At 45.5% G+C, this 16,568-nt stretch overlaps 1 protein-coding gene across 2 annotated transcripts in view; it reads left to right on the top strand.

Moving 5' to 3' along the window:
- The first annotated feature begins 12,713 nt into the window (after positions 1 to 12,713).
- RRP12 (ribosomal RNA processing 12 homolog) overlaps positions 12,714 to 16,568 on the top strand; it is a 29,059-nt gene continuing 25,204 nt past the window's right edge. For both annotated transcript variants that reach the window (XM_040255150.1, XM_040255149.1), the window contains exons 1-3: positions 12,714 to 12,945; positions 13,440 to 13,672; positions 15,206 to 15,289. In XM_040255150.1, the coding sequence (XP_040111084.1) occupies positions 12,807 to 12,945; positions 13,440 to 13,672; positions 15,206 to 15,289 (456 nt within the window). In that variant the 5' untranslated portion in view covers positions 12,714 to 12,806. The remainder of the gene's footprint in view (positions 12,946 to 13,439; positions 13,673 to 15,205; positions 15,290 to 16,568) is intronic.

Below are 16,568 nucleotides of genomic sequence, written 5' to 3'. Positions count from 1 at the left end.
TGTTTCTATCTCATTTCCATGGACAATGATCTCCATGAGGACACCGGTTCTGACTGCTAGTTTGAAAGACTTGCTCTTCATTTAACACAGAGCTGTTTGTCCCAACTTTTCTAGTCTCTCACAGCCTCTGGTCAATGTCTCCTGGACCAACAGTGAAGCAAACTCTAGGCCGATCAAACACTCCAGAAAGAGAAGGATTACTGCTTGTCCCTCACCTACACCTAATCAGCAATTTAAGTAGACAGCTTATCTGCTGTTTATCTAGACAGCTTTCCAGTGCCCATGCCACTATGTCCTGGTTTATTTCAACCTTGCCACTTTATTGAGCACCAAACATGAGTCAGGCAGTGGACCAGGGTCAAAGATGGGTAGAATGTGTTTTCTGCCCTTCATAGCAGGCGGAGTGCAAATAAGGCCCATGTGTAAAACACCTAACAAAGAAATTGTGCTGTGTGTTATACTTTGACAAATTATACAAAAGTTTTTAACACTCACTCATAAAGCACCTACTATGTATCAGGCAGTGTTTTAAGTACTTTACAAACATTAGCTCATTCACTCCTTATATCCTCATGATGGTCTTAGGAGTCTGAAGCGAAGTGAAGTCACTCAGTCGTGTCCAACTCTTTGCGACCCCATGGACTGTAGCCTATCAGGCTCCTCCGTCCATGGGATTTTCCAGGCAAGAGTGCTGGAGTGGATTGCCATTTCCTTCTCCAGGGGATCTTCCTGACCCAGGAATCGAACCCGGCTCTCCCGCATTGCAGGCAGACGCTTTAGCGTCTGAGCCACCAGGGAAGCCCATTTAGGAGTCTAGTACTATTGATTCCCTATTTATTGAAGAGGAAACTGAGGGATGAAGCAATTTGCCCAGGGTTGCAGGAACCAGGATTCAAGCCTAGGCTCGCTGCCTCCCAAGTCCGTGAATATCTAACCTAATATTCTCTGTGGGCTCCACATAAATGTTGCATTTAGGGCACTTACTGACTTTAAAGAGTGGGAAGGGTTTGATAGGCAGAGAAAAGGCACTTTGCTAAAAACGTGAATCAAAGCACACAAAACTGGTTTTTAGATATGTCATCTACTGTCCGTGAAAGTGTTGCAGGGAGAAGTCAATTCTGACTCCATGTTGAAACTGTTTCTTTGACTTGCTTTCCATTGCTTTTGTTATTATAATCATACGTAATGGCCTGCCTCAGAGAATCCTGCCCCACTGCCAGACTGTTAAACTAAAGGGCCTTTGTTCAGAAAGAACTCTGTCCATCTGCAGATGGCAGGAAGAAAGAAATGAACACATCCCCCTGTCTAAAGCTTGCTATTTTAGGAGATATTTGAAAATTAATGGCCTTTTTATTTTGCTCCTTCCCCTGCCCCTCAACCTCTGATTCATAAAAGAAGCTGGCATCCAGACCCAGGGAAGATGATTATTTTGAGACATTAGTCTACCATCTTCTCGATCAGTCGGTTCTCTGAACAAAGTCGTATTGCTTGCCTCAACACCTCATCTCTGGATTCACTGGCCTGTCATGAGATAAGCAGACCTTACTTGGACTTGGTAACAAAAGTTTACCATGTCCAGTGTTTTAACGTATTATCTCAACCTTCTCGCAATTCATATAATGTAGGTTCTCCATTCTACAGATGAAGAAACTGAGGCCTGGGGATATAATTAGTCCAAAGTCACAACTGCGGGCAGAAGTGAAAAAGAACCCAGGACTCAAACCCAGACAGTCAGTGGCCGAGTGTGCACTCTAACCACAATGTTCCACTGCCTCCTTCCTCTGCAGCTGGGAGAAGATGGGACTCAGTGACCAGAGAGGTCACTGGAATGAGGTCCAGCACTAAAAGCTGCACTTGGAGTTTATGGACTTCCAGGGCTGCAAAGCAAGACCTGCCCTGGACGGTTTCCTTGTTCAAGCTCCTGGCATGGCCCATGTGGGGACCTTGGAAGACTCCCTCTTTGGAAATTCTCCCTCTGGCCTTTCCTTCTGCTTGGTCACTGCAGTACTGATGCGCATACACTCCCAGCCTTAACCTTGCCTTTTCAGACTAGCAAATAGTCATAAATAATAATAATGTATTATTAACATATTGATAACAAATGCTGTTACCCATGCGATCAAGACTGGGATTGGAACTGAGCATGTAACTGGGATACTTTGGGCAGGAGGCCAAGGGTGTCTGTGCCTCCAGCCTTGGGAGAGAGCCTGGGAATCCTAATTTATTGCTTTCATCCATTTGCTGTGCTTCCAGAAGGAATCTCTCACCTCCTTGGAATTCTGAGGAACTCTAACTCACTCACAGGATATCTACCTTAGATTATCAAAGATTTTTTATGTATCTATTTATATCAGGTCAACTCAACTAGAAACTCCTTGAGGATGGGCATTGCAACTCTATTTCATATACCCATGAAGACTTTGCCCTTGGCCAACTCCAGGGCAGCTCCTCAGAGCTATCTAAGAGGCTGTCCTCCTGGCTGTAGTTCTCAGAAGGTCCCCAGATAAAACTTTCATTCACTCCTAGGTCCTAGTTTTCACTTGATATATGACTCCCAGCCCCGGGCCAGGACCTTCCCCTACTGTGTAACTAGTTTCCGTGATCCCTGTTTTAGGACCACCCCAGGTCCAGGATTTGGAAGGAAAGGACAGAAACTGGATCTTATTGCCACTGCCTGGACCAGGCAGGTGTCTAAGCCCCCAACAGGTCCTAAACCCCTCTGGAGATTTAACCCTTTGAGAAACATGGTCCACTGTTAAAGTAAAATGCTCCTGAGGGGAAGGAGGTGAATGGTTTAAGCTAGCTGTCTCATGAAGAAAAGTTCTCATACCCCAAAGACTGTCCTGTTGCCAAGGCAACAAGTAACAACCCCAAAGGGTTTTAAACCATATCAGCAATGACAACTCATCTCCCTTTAATGGAACGATGACAGTTTGCCTTGGTGACCGCACTTCTGAAGGTCAGTCAGTCAGAAAGAGTCACCAGCCAGTCCCTAAACTCTCCCTCCTGTAAGTGTGCCCATCCCTGACTTTCACACCTCCCAGCACCTCATGGACAATCACTTCCCTGTTCCACTCAAAGAGACTGCCCCACAGGCAGTGCTGTGTACTCCCAAAGTAAATCAGAGATTCAGCTTTTTGTTTCAGCTGTTTAGAGGTGGTGTCTTCTATAGACACCCTCCACATCTAGTCTGGAACTGCTTGCCTCCCTGGGAGTAATTTTTCCTTCCTCTAGGACTATTGCTAGTCTCTACAGTATCTTGGTTACTTAGAAAAAGACCAGTTCCAATGAGAATGGGAGTTCAGATCCCTCAGGTGGGAAATTGAGCAGTCCACAGTCTACATAACTGCACATTGCAATCTAGCTCATTCCTCATAACTGGTCAGTCAGTGAGTGCTGCCCATTCCACCTCCTAAATACATTTTCCCATCTATCTTCTCCTTTTTGCTCCCACTGCCACAGCCTTGGTGTCAGACCTCATTGTTTCTTGCCTGTACTGGTGCAGTAGTCTTTAATTAGCATCCTGCCTCTAGGGCAAACATGTCACGTTACCTCTAGCCTCTGTGTCTTTGCAGCTGCTGTTCCCTAGGCCTGGCCCACACCTCCACCTTTCCTTTCTGATCAATTTCAGTTCACCATGCAGTTCCAGTGTCACTGCAATGGACTGAACGTTTATGTCCCCAAACTCATATGTTGAGATCTTAACCTTCAAAATGAAAAATACAAAAGAAACCATAACCGATGAACCTAGAGCCTATTATACAGAGTGAAGTAAGTCAGAAAGAGAATAATAAATATCATCTATTAATGCACATATATGAAATCTAGAACGATGGTACTGATGAGCATATTTGCAGGGCAGCAATGGAGACGCAGAGATAAAGAACAGACATCTGGGCACAGGTGGGTGGTGGGGGCGGGGAGGAAGGAGAGGGTAGGATGAATGGAGAGAGTGGCATGGAAACATATGCATTACCATACGTAAAATAGATAGCCAGTGGGAATTTGCTGTATGACTCAGGAAACTCAAACCAGGGTTCTGTAACAACCTAGAGGGGTGGGATGTGGGAGGTGAGAAGGAAGTTCAAGAGGGAGGGGACATATGTATACCTATGGCTGATTCATGTTGATGTGTGACAGAAACCAACACAATATTGTAAAGCAATTATCCTTCAATTAAAAATAAATAAATGTTTTTAAAATGCAAAAAAAACATCATAACCTTGATGTGATGGTATTAGGAGGTGCAGACTATGGGAGGTGCTTAGACCATGAGGGTTCATGGGATTAGTATCTTATAAAAGAAAGCCCAAGGACTTCCCTGATGATCCAGTGGCTAAGACTCCATGCTTCCAGTGCAGGTGCCTGGGGCTCAGTTCCTGGTCGGGGAGCTGGATCCCACATGCCACAGCCACAGATCCCGCATACTTCAACCAGGATCGAAGATACCACGTGTCTAAGACCAAGTGCAGCCAAATTGAAGAAAAAAGAAATGAACACATTTATTTTAAAAAAGAGAGAGAGAGAGAGCTCACAGAGTTCTCTTGCCCTTTTTGCCATGTGGGGACTCAGCAAGTAGACAGCAGTCTATGGATCAGAAAGCAATCCTCACCTGACATTGAATCTGCCTCCTAGACCTGCCCACACCCTGCCAAGCTCAAGGCTCCCTGACTCCTAGGCACACCTGGATGATGGCGTGGATCATATCATCACCATGGTTTCTTCACTGCCACCCCAACCAGCCTGTGAGCACTGTACATGAGAACTAGGCCACTGTGATGTTTTTGTAATCAGCTGATCATGAAGAAAAGGACTTGAGAGAAAAGTAAGTTTAAAATGCCAACTCTATCATTTAATGCTGTTGGGAACCTAAGCAAGTACTCGACTTTCTCCAGCTTTGGTTTCTCCATGTGTATAATATGGATAATGATGTGAAAAGAAACTTAAAAATGGAGTCAATATTGCTAACAGAATGCTCTAAAATGAAGCTGGGAGAGATTTCCTTGGTGGTTCAGTGGCTGAAAACTCAGCAGTGGCCACAGGACTGGAAAAGGTCAGTTTTCACTCCATCCCAAAAAAAGGCAATGCCAAAAAATGCTCAAACTACTGTACAATTGCACTCATCTCACACACTAGTAAAGTAATGCTCAAAATTCTCCAAGCCAGGCTTCAGCAGTACGTGAACCGTGAACTTCCAGATGTTCAAGCTGGTTTTAGAAAAGGTAGAGGAACAAGAGATCAAATTGCCAACATCCAATGGATCATCAAAAAAGCAAGAGAGTTCCAGAAAAACATCTCTTTCTGCCTTATTGACTATGCCAAAGCCTTTGACTGTGTGGATCACAATAAACTGTGGAAAATTCTGAGATGGGAATACCAGATCACCTGACCTGCCTCTTGAGAAACCTATATCCAGGTCAGGAAGCAACAGTTAGAACTGGACATGGAACAACAGACTGGTTCCAAATATGAAAAGGAGTACATCACGGCTGTATATTGTCACCCTGCTTATTTAACTTCTATGCAGAGTACATCATGAGAAATGCTGGGCTGGAAGAAGCACAAGTTGGAATCAAGATTGCTGGGAGAAATATCAATAACCTCAGATATGCAGGTGACACCACCCTTATGGCAGAAAGTGAAGAGGAACTAAAAAGCCTATTGTTGAAAGTGAAAGAGGAAAGTTAAAAAGGTGGCTTAAAGCTCAGCATTCAGAAAACTAAGATCATGGCATCTGGTCCCATCACTTCATGGGAAATAGATGGGGAAACAGTGGAAACAGTGTCAGACTTTATTTTGGGGGGCTTCAAAATCACTGCAGATGGTGATTGCAGCTATGAAATTAAAAGACACTTACTCCTTGGAAGGAAAGTTATGACCAACCTAGATAGCATATTAAAAAGCAGAGACATTACTTTGCCAACAAAGGTCCGTCTAGTCAAGGCTATGGTTCTTCCAGTGTTCATGTATGGATGTGAGAGTTGGACTGTGAAGAAAGCTAAGCGCCAAAGAATTGATTCTTTTGAACTGTGGTGTTGGAGAAGGCTCTTGAGAGTCCCTTGGACTGCAAGAGATCCAACCAGTCCATCCTAAAGGAAATCAGTCCTGGGTGTTCATTGGAAGGACTGATGCTGAGGCTGAAACTCCAATACTTTGGCCACCTGATGCGAAGAGTTGACTCATTGGAAAAGACCCTGATGCTGGGAGAGATTGGGAGCAGGAGGAGAAGGGGACGACAGAGGATGAGATGGCTGGATGGCATCACCGACTTGATGGACATGAATTTGAGTAAGCTCCAGGAGTTGGTGATGGACAGGGAGGCCTGGTGTGCTGCGATTCATGGGGTCGCAAAGAATCGGACACGACTGAGCAACTGAACTGAACTGAACTCAGTGGCTAAGACTCCATGCTTCCAGTGCAGGGAGCCCAGGTTTGATCCCCGGTCAAAAAACTAGATCCCACCTACTGCAACTAAGACCCAGGGCAGCCAAATAGATAAATAAAAATAAAAGTTTTTAACATACAAATTAAAAATTAAATGGAGCTGGGAGGTCTTTAAGGAAGTGTGACTTATGTGGTTCTCTGCCTGGATGGAAATCTGACCTTTTGAGCATTTATTGCCTTAATGAACGCACGCATCCAGAGTATCTGCCCAATGTTCTAGAAACTCAAGATTTGTATCAGACTCTTACCCTAAAACACTTGTCACAGCCTGTCCCTTAAGGGCATACATTTCCTTTCTTGCTCTAGAATGTATTCTGGTGGCTTTTGTCTTTATAACCGTCTGACTCTTCCTTGGAACACTCTTTAGTTTTCACCCAAATTTGTTTCTCCAGAATTATAATTCTTAAGAACAAAATAAACTCTTTTCTTATTTGCAGCCTTCTGTGTGTGTGAGTGCTTGTTGTTGTTTGGCTGATGATAATGACACCTACTGCACAGCACAGCTGTGAGGACTCAGTAGGAGCGTGAGTGCAATGTGCTTCCGAAAATTCCTATTAGAATCCAGACCCCTTAACCTGGCCCTCAAAGCCCATTAGAATATGCTCCCAATCTACTTTGCCAGTTTCATTTTCAAAAACCCATCTCGTGGAACTTCTTTGGCCCTTCAGAGGTTAAGATACTGTGCTTCCCCTGCAGGGGGCATGGGTTCGATCCCTGGTCAGGGAACTAAGATCTTGTATGCTTCATGGCAAAAAAAAAAAAATAAAGGGGGTGGGGTGGGGTGGTATTCAAAGTAGTAAGTGGCAAAGATTTCATTTTGGAGTAAGGCTGATTTGGCGCGAATCAGGACGCCAGGTTATAGTGGCGATCGTGCTCTCTCCTTACCCAGACTCCCTTCAGCTAGCCATGGACACATACTGCCAGGTGGGAAGAAAGGGTGGACTCCACCTTGGAAGACAGTTCTCCTTTTGTGCGAGATCATACCTGCCATGCCCAGATACTGGTCCTCTCTGTCATTTTTAGTACACCAGGCCATTCACTTACCCCCGCCCAGACTTACTCTAGGAAGTAAGCTCTTCTTCCTAAAAGCTCTTCTTTGCCAAACGAATGTCACGGCCCCAGAAGCCAGGTGCACTCGGCCTTCTGCAACAGTGACGTGCCAGGTGTGGTGCTAAGATGTGCTATCTCATTTCTGCCTCCACAGAGCAGCTCCATTTTCAGATGATCAAACTGTGGCTTATAGAGTCCAGTCACCTGTCCCTGGTCACACCTAGGACGTGGCTCCAAATGAAGCTTGCCTAAGCCCAAATTCTGGTTGTTAACACAACTGCAGCAGTTAGGAAAACACTCTGGAGTTGCAGCTCCACTGCTTGATCATATGGGCTGCCCAGGGTGACAAAGCCCTTCTCCTACCCTCAGGGCTTGAGCCCTATTTCAAACATCCAAACGGTCGCTTCCTCTTTGTTTGGGGCAAGAGGCTAAACCTCAACTTCCCTTTCCTCCTGCCTGGCGTCATAAGCAATTACAACCCCATAATCTAAAAAAGGCCTTCCTGTGGTCCTGGGCGCAGTGCTTTGGATGCAGCAGCCCTGTTATTTCCACACAAGCCTTAAAGAGAGTTTTAAGAGCAGTGACTACGGAGGGGGCTCCTCAGCTAAGAGTTGGAGGTCCTGGCTTTTGCCCATTGACTGACTGTATGACCTTAGTGGTGTCACTCCAACTCCTTGGAACCATATTTACCCGTCTGTGAAATGAAGACATGTGCTCTCTCTTTCCTCCTCACTTAGATAGTGGGTGAGAAGGTGCTTTGTAACTCAAGAAGATTTTTTTTTTTTTGGATAATAATATTGTTGTTAAGTTGCTAAGTCATGGCCAACTCTTTGCAACCCCATAGACTGCAGCATGTCAGGATTCTCTGTCCTTCACTATATCCTGGAGTTAGTGATGGAGATAGCCATCAAACTCATATCCATGGAGTCAGTGATGCCATCCAACCATCTTACCCTCTGTCACCCCTTCTCCTGCCCTCAATTTTCCCCAGCTTCAGGGTCTTTTCCAATGAGTCAGCTCACAGTTATTGCCTTCTCATTATGTGCCAGATAGTGTTAAGCACTTTTACATGTGTTATCTTATTTAGTTCTCAAAAATGCTATGGGTGGACATTCTTATCTCCATTTTACAGATGAAAGAAACAGGCTCAGAGAGTAAGGCAACTTGCTCAAGGTCAGACAGCAAGTGGTGGTACTTGAATTCTAACCCTGAGGGTTTGACTAGAGGGTCCATCCTAGAAACGTGAGTGGTCCTTTGTTGTTGTTCAGGCACTCAGTCAGGTCCAACTTTTCGCGACCCCATGGACTGCAGCACACCAAGCTTCTCTGTCCTTCCCTATCTCCTGGAGTTTGCTCAAACTCATGTCCATCAAATTGGTGATGCCATCCAACCATCTCATCCTCTGTCGCCCCTTTTTCTCCTGCCCTCAATCTTTCCTAGCATCAGGTTCTTTTCCAATGAGTCGGCTCTTCTGATGCTGAAGCTGAAGCTCCAGTACTTTGGCCACCTGATGCAAAGAGTCATCTTTACGAGCCATATATACATGGCTAGTCATGGAGACAGTTAATGCCTCTGCGTGGAAGGCGTTGGTGGAATTCAGGGCGGAGGAGGTTAGTCCTTCAGCAATAAGGTGAGCCCTGGGGTGCAGGGTGGGGAAGAGTGTGCTATAGTGTGCCCAGGCCATCTGGATGTCTCTTTCCCCTCTCCTGGCCCCTTCCGGAGGAGACTCTGAGCAGATGCCTCAGGATGGAGGGCCACCAGGAGCCTGTGGCCCCTCCAATGCTTGCTCCAGACTGAGCATCCCGGGGCTGTATCCAGTCATGGTGCAGACTCAGTTTGCTGGCCCACAGTGCCTGCTCTCTAGGAAAAGGATCTGAAGGCTGCCACTACCCTGGGCCTCATCTCCCCATCTGATTTGCAAAACCCCAGGTGGCTTAGTCGTTGCAGTCTCTGCAGAGTTTAGGCTTTAACAGTTTGTTTGCAGTGCTCCCTCTGGTGGCAAAAGGGCACCATAGCACCCCTCACATGGTACCACTAACAACACTTAAACTGCGTTGTAATCATTTTGACACAATCTTCAGAGTAGACCAGCGGGTTCAGTATTATTTTTACCACCTTATGAAATGCAGACTCAAAGAGGTTAAATTCTTGCTCTGTGTGATGCAGAAAGTAAGTCGAGACTTGAGCTCAGCACTTTTTCTCTCTTCTCTCAAGTGGTCCCTGGGATGCCCCAGACAAGAACACTGGAGTGGGTTGCCATTTCTTTCTCCAATGCAAGAAAGTGAAAAGTGAAAGCGAAGTCACTCAGTTGTGTCCGACTCTTAGCGACCCCATGGACTGCAGCCTACCAGGCTCCTCCATCCATGGGATTTCCAGGCAAGAGTACTGGAGTGGGGTGCCATTGCCTTCTCCACTGGTCATGAGCAGTGGCTTGCTTATAGTAATTTCCAAGTTTGGTTCCCTTTTCCTCCTCAGGCCACTAGTTCCTTTTTCTCAGACCTAAAACTCAGCCTCTGTGCCAGAAGTGGGCCTGACCGGAGGAGCTGGTGGTGATTCCTGTGGCTGGAGGCTCGGGGCCCGGAGTCAGCACTCAGCTGCCTCCACCGCCTTTACTGTAGTGGTGCTTTCTCATGTCAACAGTCTTCATGCTCTCTCTGCCCTGTGGGCAACGATGACTTCTGATTTTTAGTCAAACAATGAAGTGTAATATATACACAGAAAAGTGCACAAATTGTAAGTGTACAGTTCAGTGAGTTAGCACACAGTGATAACATCCATGTAAACTCCTTACTCAGAAATAATTAGAATGTTACTGTTCCCTTTGTGCCCACTCTCAGCTACTGCCACCATGAACACTCCTATCCTGACTTCTAATACTGTAGATTAGTTATGTCTGGTTTTAAGCTTCAGGCGGGGAGTGTGGTTGGTGAGGGCCCTTCTCACTTTGTGGAAACATGGTGGGAAAAGGTTGGGAAGCTCTGCCAGTTCCTTTCATGAGGGTCCAGCCTTATGAGTTAAACACCACCCAAAAGCCCCATCTCCTAATACCATCAGCTATGGGAATTAGGATTTTTAACATTTGAATATGGGCACTTGCCTGAAAAAATCCCATGGGCGGAGGAGCCTGGTAGGCTGCAGTCCATGGGGTCACGAAGAGTCGGACACAACTTTCACTTTTCACTTTCATGCATTGGAAAAGGAAATGGCAACCCACTCCAGTGTTCTTGCCTGGAGAATCCCAGGGACGGGGGAGCCTGGTGGGCTGCCGTCTATGGGGTCGCACAGAGTTGGACACGACTGAAGTGACTTAGCAGCAGTAGCAGAGGACACAGTTTATAACACATGGGGGAAATTCACATTGTATCAGGTGAAAGAAGAAGGATGCAAAATGGTTGTCAAGTTCTGGTACATTAAGATTGACTCATTGAAGGGTCTTATTTTAGTGGAAGCCAAAAAACAAAAGTTTAAAAAATGAATGTTTAAAGCCTAATCGCAAAGAGTCGGACACGACTGAACGACTGAACTGAACTGAACTGAAAGCCTAATCAGCCTAAAACCCCAGATCAAGCTTTAGTCTGACAAAATCAGATTTACTGATTTGATCTGAGGAAGAGAATTCTGGAGGAATCTTGGAATGCTGCTCTGCAAGAGAGGGGAGGGAAGCTCTTTTGTAAACTTTGTGCTCTGGCTAAAGGATTTTGGGGAGGGGCTCAGGGGAGTGGATTGCAATGGAATCCAATCAGTTCCACTGGTGTAGTGGTTTCATGCAAGATTCCCATTCTTGCGAGCTGGGTTCCTTTCCCAGGCGGCGTACACTGTTTTGGACTTCCCTGGTGGCTCAGAGGGTAAAGCATCTGCCTGTAATGTGGGAGACCTGGGTTCAATTCTTGGGTTGGGAAGATCCTCTGGAGAAGGCAATGGCAACCCACTCCAGTACCCTTGCTGGGAAAATCCCATGGATGGAGAAGCCTGGTAGGCTGCAATCCATGGGGTCTCAAAGAGTTGGACATGACTGAGCGACTTCACTTTCATTTTCTGAAATGAAATTAGGAGAAGACGAGATTAAGTAAGCGGGAATTGAGTGCTATCATGAGGATGAGATGGTTGGATGGCATCACTGATTCAATGGCCATGAGTCTGAGCAAACTCTGAGAGATAGTGAAGGATAGGGAAGCCTGGTGTTCCTGTCCTTTAAAGCCTCATGTTGCAGTTCATGAGGTCAAAAAGAGTCAGACAAGACTCTTAGCAACTGAATAGCAATAATAATGAGGCAAGAGTGGTTTAGCAAGTGCATATCCCCAGTAATAAACGAAAATAGCTGAGTGGGTTTAGAGCATCACTGGCTGCTTTTCTCTTTTTCCATCCTGAACTGGTTTTCATTCAGGTCTGGCCAGGTTTTAACTCTTTCTTTTTTTCCCTCAATTGAAGTACAGTTGATTTACAATGCTGTTCAAATCTCCACTGTACAGCAGTGACTCAGTTATACACACATACACATTCTGTTTTATATATATATTCTTTTCCATGTTTCCAGTGTGGCTTATCTCAGGAGATTGGATATAGTTCCTTGTGCTATACAGGACTCTGTGTGTGGGCTCAGTCGTGACAGACTCTTTGCATGCAACCCCATGGACTGCAGTCCGCCAGACTCCTCTGTCCATGGAATTCCCCGAGGAAGAATACTGGAGTGGGTTGCCATTTCCTTCTCCAGGGGATTTTCCTAACCCAGGGACTGAACCCTTGTCTGCTGTGTCATCTGCAGTGGCAGGCAGATTCTTGACCACTGGCGCCACCTGGTTTCTATGCTTACCTTTTAAAATTAGATTTTTTAAAAAAATTATTTTTACTTATTTGGCTGCATAAGGTCTTAGTTGCAGCACGTGGGATCTAGTTCCCTGACCAGGAATCGAACTCAGGCCCCCTGTATAGAGCGTGCAGAGTCTTAGCCACTGGACCACCGGGGAATTCCCTGAAGTTAGATTTTTAAAAATAATATAAATGTACGTTGTGTTTTAACCTGCAAAGGAATTCCAGTTTAATAAGGTTCACTCCTGTGGCCAAGAAGCAGTAGCCATCGAGTAAGAGCCCCAGCTACACTCTACCACCAGAGCTTCCTTCCTAGGAATGGGGCCTCCCTAGAGCCTGGCGACTACGTGAAACCGGATGTTGATTCTTTTGTCATGGAAACGGACGCGAATAAGGAAGTTACGCCAAAGGAAGAGGAAGTGGAGCGGCTGCGAACCCACGTGGGTCCTGCGTGTATTTTAGTTCCCTGACCCCAGTCCTTTAAACTCTCTCCGTGCCTACTAGGCATGGGTCGCTCGGGGAAGTTGCCCTCCGGGGTCTCGGCCAAGTTGAAACGCTGGAAGAAAGGCCACAGCAGTGACAGCAACCCGGTCATCTGCCGCCACCGGCAGGCCGCCCGCAGCCGCTTCTTCAGCCGGCCTTCAGGTAGCAGGGTCGCGATCAAGGCGCAGCCGGGCGGCGGGGTTCTGGGTCGGCCTGAGTCTCGATGCATCTAAGCCGCTCTGGGGCCCAAATGTCCAGTCTCGAAGCTGCTGTAAGGGCCCACCCTCCCCATTTAACAGATGCGGAAACTGAGTTCACAGGAGGGAGGTAACTTGGCTCGGGTTCCACGAGTGTCTGCGTCTGTAGTCATGCCTGTGATTAATCTGGCTCTTCACAGAGCGCTCTCACCCTCTTCTCTTTCCCAGGCCCCTCACTGCAGCCCCCAGCCGACTCGCAAGCGAAACCGTTAGCTGGAGGGTTCCCTTTCTGGGTCTGATAAGTGCCGTGGGCTGCTGAGGCGGACTGCGTTCAGAATTTCGCCTCTCAGATTAGGAGCCCAGACTCTGTCGGTTTGTTTCCTAGGGATGGTTCTTGTGTTCTTGGCCAAGGAGTTTCGAGTAGAAGTGGGGGCCTTACTGTTTCTCGCTGGTTCTCAGGAAAGAGCGACTTGACAGTTGACGCGGTGAAGTTGCATAATGAGCTGCAGTCAGGGTCCCTGCGCCTGGGCAAAAGCGAAGCCCCCGAGACGGCCATGGAAGACGAGGAGGTGACGCCGGCTTTCACCGAGAAGTCTTCTGGCACCTTCCTGAGCGGCCTGTCTGACTGCACAAACGTCACCTTCAGCAAAGTGCAGCGCTTCTGGGAGTCCAACTCGGCTGCCCACAAGGAGGTAGCGGGGAAGCTCAGCACAGCCTGAGGCTGGTTGGGGTGGGGTAGGGGGACACAACTGACTGCTCTCTGGTGACAAAAGGTGGGATCTCTGGGGGATGGTCACCCTTCCTACCCTCTGTGTCCCTGACCTATTGAATCTCCTAGGGCAGGTTCCACTCTGCTTTTTCTAAGAGTATCTTCTCATCTCAAGTGTAAAGTTCCTCAGTGTATTTTCCAATTTCCAAACGTCCAAAAAAATATTTTGCAAACGTTTTTTCTCTTCAACTATACCTAACACAGGCCTTTTTATATAGAATGTTTTCAGAAAACGTTTGTTAAATAAATTAATACTGAATAACAGTGGTTAGAAAACGTTTTATCTAATAGGACCTAAATGTTACTTTTTTTGTTTATAATTTTAAATTATATATATTTGGTATTTTTTCATTGTTTAAATGAGAAGTGTCAAAACTATAAATGATAACAAAGTGAGATGAGTAGAATAAAATATGGAAGTTGGCCTCCCAGCTTGACTTCTTTGTGGTACTTACTGTTGACAAGTCACTGTATTTTTCTAGACTGGTGCTGTCCAACAGAAATGTAATGTGAGCCACACACAGGATTTTAAGTTTTCTAGTAGCTATGTTAAATAAAAGTTAAAAAAAGATGCAGGTGAAAGTAACCTTAATTATGTATCTCTCATGTAACCTGGTATACTCCAAATATTGTCATTTCAATTTATAATCAATATTTTTTAAAGTGAGGTATTTTTGCATTATACTTATTGTACTGAGTTTTCAGAATCTAGTCTGACATCTCCATTTGGATGCTAAATTTTCATTGGCAGTACTTGATTAGTATTTAAAGTTTATGAAACTTAACAATTGCAAAAGTAGATTCTTATACCCAAGCAGTTCTAAATCTGTTTCTCCATAAGTATTTACTAAAGTATTTGTTTTTAAATATAAATAATTCAGATGTTTAAAGATGCAGTTTCTGAGTCATCCTAGCCAGATCTCAAGTTCTCAACAGCCTCTTATCAAGTTATTAATACTGTTCTAGACTTTTTTACCCAGACTTTGTCTAGGTTTACTGAAGCATCATTATATTTTATATACACTATTTTGCAACTTTTTCCCCATTGATCAGCATTTCTAAATTCTTCTATATAGTTGGTCATCATTCTTTTCAGTAGTTACATAGTATTCAAATCTGTCATTAATATATGATACTACATTATTAATCCCCTGTTGATGGCTGCTTTATTGTTCCAGTTGGTTGCTACAGTGAACACACTTGTGCACAAATGTTTGCACATTTGTTCGGGTATTTCTATAAGGGGTAGGGCACTAGAGGTGGGTTTTGGGGCAAATGTGTATGTCTTCCAGTTTGCTGGGCCCTGTGATGTGTTCCCCTGGCTCAGTGCGGTTCATCTTGTCTGCTCTGGGCTTTGTCAGGAGATTAACTTGTGACGGAGGAAGGAGAAGAGGCTGCCCTGGGGTGGGATTTGATGGGAAATAAACGTCACAGGTGGCTTCTCCCTTGCGTGCAGATCTGCGCTGTGTTGGCTGCTGTCACAGAGGTGATTCGCTCCCAGGGTGGGAAGGAGAGTGAGACTGAGTACTTCGCTGCGCTGGTGAGTGAGTGCAGCTTTCCGGTGGGCGTTTGGGATGGCAGGTTCTTCAGGCTGTAGAGACAAGACAGGGACCCCTGTGTGCAGGGGTGGAGAGAGAGAGCCTTAAACAGGTAAAAGGGCTTCAGTTATCCTCAAAGGGCTTGGTAAGGCTGGTGGGGTTTCCTATGTGATTCTTGTAAAGCAAAATCCAATCCACTCTTTTTTTCTTTCCCTAGTTGATAAAGCTGGGTTACACCCAGGGGATTCTCTAGTAAAATTGTTTTTAGAGTGTAGTCTGGGGGTTCCCAACACCCTTTCAGGGGATTTGCTGTTGTTTAGTCCTTAGGTCATGTCCGATTCTTTTGCGACCCCATGAACTGTAGCCTGCCAGGCTCCTCTGTCCATAGGATTCTCCAGGCAAGAGTACTGGAGTGGGTTGCCATTTCGTTCTCCAGGGGATCTTCCCAACCCAGGGATTGAACCCATATCTCCTGCATTGCAGGCAGATTCTTTACCTCAGACCAACTGGGGAAGCCCTTTGGGGGCTTGGCTAGGTCAAAATTATTTCCATAGTACTACAAGACCATCATTTACCTTTTTCTGTGTCATAAGTATACCTTAGAGTTTTCCAGAAGTTATGTAATGTCTGATGACATTTTAACAGCTCGTGGAATTGTGCTTGCATATTCTTATGTTTAAAAAAAAAGTTCTCCATTTTAATTTTTAATATGATAAATGTCAATAGGTATAATTTTCATAAACAAAATCTCTTTGAGGAAATCCTCAATAATTTTTAAGGGTTTGAAAGTATGAAAACCACCACTGTGGAGAAGGGGCAAACTATAGCCCATGGGCATCATCTGACCCATGGCCTGTTTTTGTATAGCCTGAGGGCTAAGGATAGATTTTACATTTTTATAAGGTAGTTAAAACACACAAAGAAGAATATGCAGCAGAGACCACATGTGGCCTGCAAAGCCTGAAATATTTATTATCTGGCTGCTCTTTGCAGAGAATGCTTTTTAACCTCTGCTCTAGAATAATGAAGTAAATTAAATAGCAATGTAATGGTTTTCGTCACACGTCAGGCGGTGTTCTAAGTGTGCTGTGTATTAATTCAGTTAAACCTCGTATCAACTTAATTATCCCTGCTTTACAAGTGAGGAAACCTGAGTCACAGAAAAGTTAAGTTGCTAGTCCAGAGTCACAGTGACAGGGCTTGGATTTCAGCTTCTGACACCAGGGTTCTTGGTCCTAACCATCCCCATGGGTACCCGGGGCCCCAGTACCCCATTTGCTG

Source organism: Oryx dammah, unplaced genomic scaffold (genome assembly GCF_014754425.2).
Source record: "Oryx dammah isolate SB20612 unplaced genomic scaffold, SCBI_Odam_1.1 HiC_scaffold_14, whole genome shotgun sequence".
Lineage (NCBI taxonomy): Eukaryota > Metazoa > Chordata > Mammalia > Artiodactyla > Bovidae > Oryx > Oryx dammah.
The sequence above is the reverse complement of the archived record's forward strand: the minus strand, read 5'-3'. Positions and strand labels throughout refer to the sequence as shown.